General features: G+C 41.5%; 1 protein-coding gene across 1 annotated transcript in view; it reads right to left on the bottom strand.

Annotated features, from left to right (window-relative positions):
- Positions 1 to 1,428: 1,428 nt before the first annotated feature.
- tmem145 (transmembrane protein 145) overlaps positions 1,429 to 10,153 on the bottom strand; it is a 54,133-nt gene continuing 45,408 nt past the window's right edge. The window contains exons 13-15 of the mRNA XM_080426258.1: positions 8,451 to 8,571; positions 6,946 to 7,134; positions 1,429 to 1,918 (exon numbers count right to left, since the gene is read on the bottom strand). Of these exons, the coding sequence (XP_080282384.1) occupies positions 1,679 to 1,918; positions 6,946 to 7,134; positions 8,451 to 8,571 (550 nt within the window). The 3' untranslated portion in view covers positions 1,429 to 1,678. The remainder of the gene's footprint in view (positions 1,919 to 6,945; positions 7,135 to 8,450; positions 8,572 to 10,153) is intronic.

Here is a 10,153-nt window from a genome sequence, read left to right as displayed (position 1 = left end):
ATAAACATTGATAAACAATAAAAGACTAGGGTACGTCGTGCTGTACCTGTGTCACCCCTGTCCTTGTGCTCTAGTGCATTAGTACATTCACCAACGTCTGTACACACAGAGAAATAAAACAAGCAAGCACTCCAGTGAATAGCAAGCTGAAACTATTGGATCTTTTCGACCACGAAGGGTAACCCAGAACCTGAAACTTTCTAGAACCTGTGAAGTACTGTGATGTTTTTTGTTTGTTTATGTTTCCAATATAACCAGAACCACCCTTGAATGGGAAGGTATCTAATAAGAAATAAATAAAATACAAAAAAAGAAACCGAATAAAAAAGTTAAAATACCAATCTACTGTACAAGGCCACAAGGCTTGTAGACCTGCAATTATTATTATTATTATTTTTTTGTTCTGGGATCCCAGAACTCAGGGTTAGTACAACCTCTTGAGCAGGGCCAAAATTAGGTTCTGAGAGCCTTATCTGAAACCCACCCAGTATGGAAACAAATCCAGAATCCGTGAAATACATTACACAGCACGGCACGGTTCGCTTGGTTCTTGTGGTCGAAAAGAGCCTCAAGGGAACGGTGTTATGGACAATGTGAGGGGGGCAGTTGACTGGAATATCAAGAGACATCCGTGGCCCCTCCATCAGAAACAGAATGGACCCATTCAAAAAATATATATCATAGCCTATTGTATGCATGTAAAAAAGTATAGATTTGAATACACACAATAAGCACATGTGGTCACATGGAGTAAATCTCAGATTCAGGGATGGGAAGTACGATACAAACATGCTTGTTTTACAAGTACAGGTGTCCACAAGAAACGTGACATTGTACATTTATACATCAGCATATCAATCCAATATAACCAGGTGCAATGGAGGCATAATAGGATATAAATTAAATAAACAAACTAACTATATAGAGTAAATATCTATGCTTTTATAAAAAATGTGTCAAACATAAAAAAAAAAGAAAAACGTTTTTTGTTACATGAGGGGGATAAATACTCTGGTACAAGTAATGGCATGATAATTCTGATGGTCACAGCACCAATTCGAATTCAACAATGTGGAAAAAAATTAAGAAAAAAACATCCCTTTGCACTAAAACCTTAAAACGATATATAAAGTGGTAGCTCTCTCCCGCTGTAAGTATTTACAAGCTCCTTCTCATGCCACCGCTGGTGCCTCATCAATTCTTCGATGAAACGATTTCAAAGAGTTCTGTTAGCAAACCCTCCACCCCACCCCACCACCCAATTGCGAACAGCTATCATTCTATTGCTCTTGACTACATCCACGTTGTCATCTCTCTCCCCCGTGTGCGGCTTACTGGTCAACATCAAATATTTATTGCTTCTTTATTCTTTTACAAGCTCAGCACTCCCTATCTCTAAGTACCCCCCCCCCCCCAACTCCTGCTCTATTCCACTCCTATTTCTCCATCTCCAAAGGTGAAAATGGAACATTTTAAAAGGATTCCATTTCACGCACGCACTTCCGATGACTTCTCTCTTCTTTATCCGTCCACCTTTACATTTTTTTCCCCTTTATGACTTTCCGCCGCGTGCCTTTCATCTTGCTCTCCCATTACTTTATATTCGTATTAAATCCATTACCCTCAGCCCGACCTCCCCCCCTCGTGTCTGTCTGTCACTCTGTCCTTTCTCTCTGTCTCACGCCTTTGTCCCCATCCCTCCTCCTCCTCCGCTCTGCATGCTGAAGTATTCGGTAAAGGAGGGGAGTCGGGGTGGGACCAGCGGGGAGTGCGTGGACAGACGGGGAGGTATGGGGGGCGGTGGGAGGACTGTGGCCGTCAGGTCTGCGGCGGCGGTGGTGATGATCTTCTCCTCGCTGTTCCTCTGGACATCCTGCCCTTTGCGAGTGACAGTCTCCTCCACTGTCTTCACCGGGTCCTGGGGAAGGGCCAGGGTTTATAGATGAGTTTTCGTACACCAGTGATTCTCAACCTTTTTCATTTCAAGGACCCCCAGTTTTATACGCATTAGAGATTACACCACGGTTAGATACCGTTTTTTTTTTATGTGAAACTTCGCACGCATATTGATATTACTCCTACAGATTTAGTTCAAATATCACGCAAATCGGTGCACAATATCTCTAGTCATGTGATCAAGACGGATCTCTCAGGTTTTTCATATTCCTTCCTGATTGGCTAAGATTGCCTGCCAAAGTTTGCAGGAGTGGCCCGTTTTAACAAAATGCCTCAAATCAGGAATGCAGAGTCCGATTGCCGTGAAACTTTGCACGCACATTCCAAGTAGGCCAAGGAAGAAATTCCACGCTACATTTTTCAAATCGGCCTCATGGTGGCGCTATAACACACCGAATCACCTTTGGATCATTCCGCAATTCCCCAAATAAGCCATGCCCATTTCCATCTGACAAGCTTTCTGCCATGTTGTGCCTTTTGTTTTGCAAAACACACTTTTTGCTACTACTCCTACCGATTTTGCCCAAACCTCACCCAAATTGGTACACCATATCTCTGTAGTCATGTGATCAAGATGTATCTGTCAAAGTTTTCAGATTCTATTCCGATTGACTACGATTGGCTTTCAAAGTTTGCTGGAGGGGCCCGTTTTACACGACATGCTACAAGCACCACTGGACCGATCGGCGGGAAACTTTGCACACACAGTAGGCCAAGGAAGAATATCCATCAAAAATGTTTTTTTTTTACTTACACTAATAAGTGTTTGTAACAACTACTTACTTAGCCTGTTTAGGATTTAGATGTTAGATATGATGTTGTTGTTTTTTTTGTGTGGAACGTAACATGAACGCACATTTTTTTAAGTGGAACAGTACATTTTTAACACATTGACTGCCAGAGTTTATTCATAATGTACTCACCCCTGTGCCAGCAATGTTTTTTTAATTTTTTAATTTTTTAATTTTTCATAAATTTTTCATTTCAAATAAATTCTCTGATTGTGGTGTTAAGCACATACGACAGTTCCACCAGTAGAGAGCAGCAAATCCACACATTGATCCCCTCGCTCGCCCCCTCCCAAACAGGCCCACGTCATATCCGGTCATTCACAGGATGTTATGTTTTCGACAATCCCTGATCCGCTGATCGGCCTGAAAACGATGTGATACACTACGACGATGACTGTTAGTCACCCGGACCAAAGAAAATAGAAGTTGAGCTGTCCGTTCGTTTTTTATACCGTGTGAAAAAAAAGGGTTTTTCCCTATTCTGTCCGAAAATGACCGGAGAAAAACTATGTGACCCGGAAAAGATTTTTTTTTTTTACATCCGGCTCCGGGTGAGTGTGACGTAAGTGGAAAACGAAAGTGCTGATGAGAAATAAACAGAGCCGTGCGATCACAGATTAAACAATGAAAATTCAAAAGAACGCATCAATGCGTTCTTTTGAATTGCTGGCATGCAAGCGATGGATTTGAAAGAACGCATCAATGCGATCTTGGCAATCAATGTGTTAAAGTGGAAGGCAAATTTTGTGGAACGTAAACTGGCATGATACTGACATGATACCTTGTCCCCCCCCCCTGTTTCCTGAGAGGTAAACCTGGGGGGTTATGCATGAACTCGAACCTGCAAACTGTCTGTAACAGAGGCAACCGAGCACACCTCACCATTACGCCTAAGCACCTTTGGGCCCTTGACAGGTGTCTCTTAGTACTTTTGAAGTGTTCTTTTGTATGGTAGCCTTCAAAACTTCAGAATAGTCCTGCATCTATCCATAGACATCCTGGGACTTGAACATGGAGCCTTTGGTCTGAAAGTCTGAGCATTAGACCATTACACCATCCCACTCTAACACTCAACACGAGTCCCTGAGTAGTTCTGAAGTGTTCTTTTGTATGTTAACCTCAAGATTTCACTACAGAAGGTCTGGGAATCAAACAAGGACCCTCTGTTTTCAGAGGCAGGGCATTAGACCACTGCACTAAAACACCTTTGTGCTTTTGTATGTTAGCCTTGAAATGTAACTACAGTGACTTGAACAAGGAACCTCTGTCTTCGGAGACAGATCACTGCCCTATGTCTCACTCATCAAATGTCCCCTAGCATTTAAAAAATAAAAATGTGTATGTTACTGACATAATGCTGACCATGATAGTGACCATGACACTGAGACACTGACATGATACTGATGATGTCAGTATCATGTCAGTTTCATGTCAGTATCACGTCACAGGGCTGTGACAGGGATGTCAGGTCCTGTCACATCAAGCCCCTCTCACAGCACTGTGTGACAGGGCCTGAAAGCCATGTGACAGGGCTGGTAACATGTTACCATGTTAACATGACAGGGCCAGTGACAGGGCCATAACAGCCCTGCCCTGTGAGAGGGGCCTGATGTGACAGGGCCTGGCATCCATATACAATTCTACTTATAATTGTAACAGGCTTTTTTCTCTCCATGGGAGGTAGGCCAATAATTAACTAATAATCACATACTAACAGTCCAGTTTAATGTAAAATCTAATATTTAGAAATCAATGAGATGTTTTCTAAATTAGATAAGCAACACAATACACAATACAAATAAAGTTTACATTTAAATTGGGTGGGGGTAAGGGACCTGGATGTTGGAGTGGGCACTGGCCCAAAAAAGGTTGATAAACACTGTACTACATACTGCACAGTATACTATTCTCAGCCTACACTTAATATCTTCTAAGCAGTAGGGTTTCACTCCTGACATACAAAAAAGTAATTTGGCATGCTAAATAGTATGTTAGTATGCAAGCCAATTTTCAATGTGCGACGCCTTTGTACAATGAAGTATATCAGGCTAATGGCCATGGAGACATATGGCTCTGGTATCTCCAACAGACAAGCTTGCTGGGGGTTTAGTACAATCAGATCACAGCCTCTCAGAGCCAATCAAGGACTCCGCTATTTCACCAACTCTTGGTTGGTCCCGCATACAATAGTTAACCCTTACTGGTTAGTATTTAAGACCTTTTTAACAAGAGTTGATCATTTGATTGACCTTGAACATTGGGCTCCCCCCCCCCCTCACACACACACACACACACACACACACACACACACGCACACGCACACGCACACGGACACACACACACACACACACACACACACACACACACAACATATTGACACTCACGCTTGATTTTCAGTGTCACTTTCTTCAGAAAATACTGTAATTTCACTGTAGAAGCGACATTGTCATTGTAACTGGGTTGTGATCTTCCCCCTGTGCTGCAACCTTGTCATGGTGGGGAGGCTTGCGTGCCTCCGTGACTCAGAAGGCTATACAGGCGGGGGCCCATGCTCCCAGCAGGTTCAACCAAGCCGGGCAGGTTTCTAGAGTAGAGGCTGGATGAAAAGCAGCACCTGGCCCTCCAGGTTGGGGGTCGGGCGTGGGTCCAACAACCCCAACCCGTAGAATACCACCTTGTTACAGAAACTAGGCACACAGTTATGTTCCACAGGGAACGAAGAGGATTAAGTAAGTACTGGTAAGTAACTGGGTTGTGTCAATTGATGTAACCGGTATTTTATGGTTAGGGTTAGGGTTTTATTCCACATAAAAATGTTGAATAAAACATAATGCTATAATTATTATAGTGTAATAAAGTCAAAGATTATCTAAAACAGAGGTTTTCTCAGCATTATGTCCTCAATGTAACACAAATCTAGAGATAATACTGATAATATCTATTTTCATTTGATATTTTAAAATAAAGTAAAAATATAATATTTTACACCATTTCACATTTTCAGGCGCATTCTGTAATTTTCATTGTAAAATGGTGCAAATTTCTTTTTAAATGATATGAAACCAGCATGACTACATATTTTTAACAAATCTTATACATGCCTTTAACTCTTTGACTGCCAGAGTATTTTCATAAAGTACTCCCCCAGTGCCAGCAATTTTCGTGTTTTTTTATTTTTATATTTTGAATTTTTCTCATTAAAATAATTTAAGGGGACATAATGTAAAGACCCAGCACAAATCCGCCACTAGAGAGCAGCACATGACTGCTTGATCAGGTCGTTGGGTCTCTCTCACCCTTCTTGATAGATTAGACAGGGAAAAACATGAAAACGGAAGTGACGTCGTCCCAGATTGTTTTGATCACCAAAATTACGATGTGATACACGACGGCGATGACTGATCGTCACCCAGACCATAGATTATAGAAGAGAAACTGTCCGTTTGTCCGTTATACCGTGTGAAAGACCGTTTATTTACCTATTTTGGACGAAAATGACTGGGGAAAAGAATCAAAAACCGGAAACGGAATCCAGGTCATGAAACCGGATGCAGATGTCCGTGAAGTAAGTGGAACTCGAGAATAACATTGAATATTAAGCAGCATAGCGCAATCAGAGATTAAACAATGAACGCGCGTCCAGCGCGTCGACGGCCAACTGGACAAAGTAGCACTTGACGCGTTATCGCGTCGTCCGCAGTCAAAGAGTTAAAATACAAATTTAAAAGATTTTTAAATGTGTCATCTTGCCAACCCCATTGTGTCACTGACCCTGGTACCACCAGTACCAGGACTCAGCTTTCTACATGTTGGCAGAATCTGCTTTGCGTTTGTTTAAGTGGCAAAAGGGTGATTTTGAGACCAGTTCCACCATATGAAAGTGAATGGAATCACTACTTCTGGCTCCTCAATCCCACTACACAGAAGCAACAGAAAAAGATGCTCGACACTATTTGGACTTGCATTTCATCCAGGTAGCTATACACAACTTGATGTTCAGCCAAAGTTCAACATTTTCCCAACGTTTCCCTTCCCCCCCCCCTTTTTTTTTTTTTACAAAAATCTGTCAATACACCTGTAATCGGTTTTCTAGGATTCTCCATTGGACCCAGAAATCTGACATCGGTTGGGCTTTACGACATATACTAACCCTACACACCACACAAAGTTAGCCTGCTGTTTCCAGTCTCCTACTCACTGATTGGATGGAGAAGAGCTCAGTGAAGTTAGGTTGAGAGTCCCCCAGGAAGGAGCTGTTTCCATAGGCATGGTGGGGGAAGCTCTCTCCCGCCTCGCCGGCCTTCGGACTGGACAACAGGATCCCAATCTGAGACGTTCGCACGTGATAAGGGAAGTTCTTATTGGCTGCTGAGGGCCGCGTGATGATCTAGCGAGAATGACAGTGAAAACGAGAGAAAAAACACATTGTGAGGGCAGATGGGGGCAAAAGCAATAGACATGATGGATGTGTGTATTGTAGACGTGTAACGATTCACTCAACTCACGATACGATTTGAATAACGATACTAAGTTCACAATACAATTTTTTCACGATTTTTTTAAACACAAAATTATTTTACAGACAAATGACAAAAAAATCTTTTAAAAATGTATTTCTCTTACACAAATCCAGCATTTTCTTCTCTTTTATTTTTTATAATAGCAAATGACTGGAAACTATATATTTTTTCAATTCTCTTACAAAGATCTTGTATCTTCTGTTTTTTGTCTAGTCTCGATTGCACCCTCTGCTGTTTGCATCGCGATGCATGTTTTATTAAGTCAATTTAAATTGTCACCAGTTTAAATTGATTTTAATCGATTTACGATAAGTCGTTACATGCCTAGTGTATTGTGTTCATCTTGTTTTTGTGGCAAAAGCAGTGGATATATAAACACCAAACAGCCAGGGTGAAATAGGAATACAACCAGAGCAGTGCAGGCTATGGATAAAGAACACTGTGTCCAAGGTAAAGCAGGTTTATGTAATAGGGGTGCAGAGAAGGCAAAGTCAAGAGGACAATGGGCGCTTAGTTATTATCTGTTATTATCCGATGGTTGTGCCATGCCGAAAATAGTGATCTACAAGCTCACAAGGCGCCACGGTGTGACGTGTCAAATCTAAGTATAAATCCGGTTTTGGCGGCTACAACTCAAGGATAATGAAGACGAGGTGAAGAAAGGCTATGTGTGTGTGTGTTTGTATCACTACAGTATACTTGCGAGGACCAAATGTCCACACGAGTATAGAAGAATTTGAGAAATAGACATTGTGAGGACCATTTTCCTGGTCCTCACAAGACACTGCTTGTTTTATGGTTTAAAAAGATGTTTAGAGTTAGGTTTACAATGAGTAAACGATTCAGGTTGGGTTTAGGATAAAGGATTAGAGGTTAGGTTTTGGGGTTGGGGTTAGATTTTCCCTATTGTATACGAAGTTGTGCGGCGATGTCACACACCGGAAAATAGCTGATCTATAAGCTCACAACGTGTCACAGTGCGACAGGTTGTGAGCTTATAGATCGGCTTGTAGATCTGCTATTTTTCGGCTTTAGACTTGCGGTTAAAAATTAGATAAATTGTAAAAATGGCATTCATAAAATTGGCATCCTAAAATGTTGATGTCCTCACAAGTATAGTAATACAAATCTGTGTGTATGTATGTGCGCGTGCGTGTGTTTCTGTACTGTACATGATACTAACAAGGAACACAATGTGTGCGTAGAGGTGGATTCCAAGCTGAATGCCATTGACGATCTTCTCACGCGCCCAACGAGGAATGCCAAAGTTAGCAATCAGTGCCATGACCGGCACTGCGAAAAACCTGAGAGAGAGAGAGAGAGAGAGAGAACAAAAATAATAAGGGAAAAAATACATGGGGGAGACAAAGAAAGTGGGAAGAGAAAGATAGCATGAGAGAGAAAGAGATTGAGAAAGATAGGCGCAGAGGAGGCACAGTTAATAAGGTTGGAAATAGCAGTGATAATGAGAAAGGGGAGAAATATAGACAAAATTAGATAGCAGTAATGGATTTTGAGATCGTTACCACACACAGAAAAACAGAAACGTAATGCCTAGTCAAAGGGCTGCTTCTCTGTTTTCAAGTCGGAGCTTAAAAGTACCAACTAGTTCATCTTTCTTTTTATTGGCAGACCTCAAATCGCTGAATGAAAAACAGGGGAAAAATCGGATTTGTCTCTATCAGTCAATCACTGTTTTAATACAGAGAGACTAAGCAGAGAGGTGGAGGAGAGCTGTGTCTCACGGTACAAAATAAAAGTTTTCTTGTACCCTCCATCTTATTGACATTTTTATACGGCAGCATAAACCACCCTAATAACAGTGAGGGTAAACAGACACATAAAAAGAAAGATATTTTTGACACCATCTCTCTGTCTCCAGGAAAGAATTGAAACTCTCTCTTGCTCTATGCGAGTGTGGAGGTGACTATCTATCTGAGTAGTATAAAAGGAATAACTATTTTCACATCTATCTATATGGAAACCACAACTGTATTGTAGAAGGACTGTATCTCTCTATTTATTTATACATTCAGGAATCTGTGTGTGTGTGTGTGTGTGTGTGTGTGTGTGTGTGTGTGTGTGTGTGTGTGTGTGTGTGTGTGTGTGTGTGTGTGTGTGTGTGTGTGCGCGCGCGCGAGCTCTGTCTGTGTGTGTGCGAGCGCTATCTGTCTGTCTGTCTGTCTATCAATCTGTCTCTAAATCGGCTACTGTGGGATCCGAAAACTCTAACGAAGTTGGTGCGTCAGTCATAGATGACTGTTATCGTACTGTAGATGACTGAATGGTGTCCAAGCACTCTGATAACGGTTACTGCACTAAGCACTCTGACCACAGGTATTGTACTAGTCCTCATAAAAACAAGCTCTTATCTAAAGAGTGCTTTTGAGGATACATAACATTTAAAGACAACAGCATTAAAACAAAACAAAACAAAAGATTAAATTAATTAATTGAATTACTACTAGGCAAAAACAAACATTTACAGCAAGTAGCTGAAAAGAAAACCCCAGATATTTTTCATTGCATCGTTCACAGGATATTTGGGGTCAAACTGAGCATTTCTCCCCAACAAGTGCTAAGAGAAGGCACAGCAGAAAAGTGATTTCTCACACCTGCAAAATTGTTCCAATAAAAACATCAGCTATCTAATCCACATTATATGGCTGCATGCATTTTTCAAATGAAAGATATTTCTATTACACCAACATTGTTATTGTGAAGCAGTTTGTTCATGCTTTATTAAGATTCTAAAGATTGCTAGTGTCATTTGGCAGCTCCGGTGCTGCTGCAGTGCTGTGAGCAAGTCAGACCAGCAGCTCTGCCCATGCAGGAACAAAGCTCCATAGGTGGCCCTCACTGGGCGTGGACTAGTCACAAATGGAC

The sequence above is a fragment of the Gymnoscopelus braueri genome (assembly GCF_963280865.1).
Source record: "Gymnoscopelus braueri genome assembly, chromosome: 4".
NCBI lineage: Eukaryota > Metazoa > Chordata > Actinopteri > Myctophiformes > Myctophidae > Gymnoscopelus > Gymnoscopelus braueri.
This window is presented reverse-complemented; position numbering and strand designations above follow the sequence as displayed.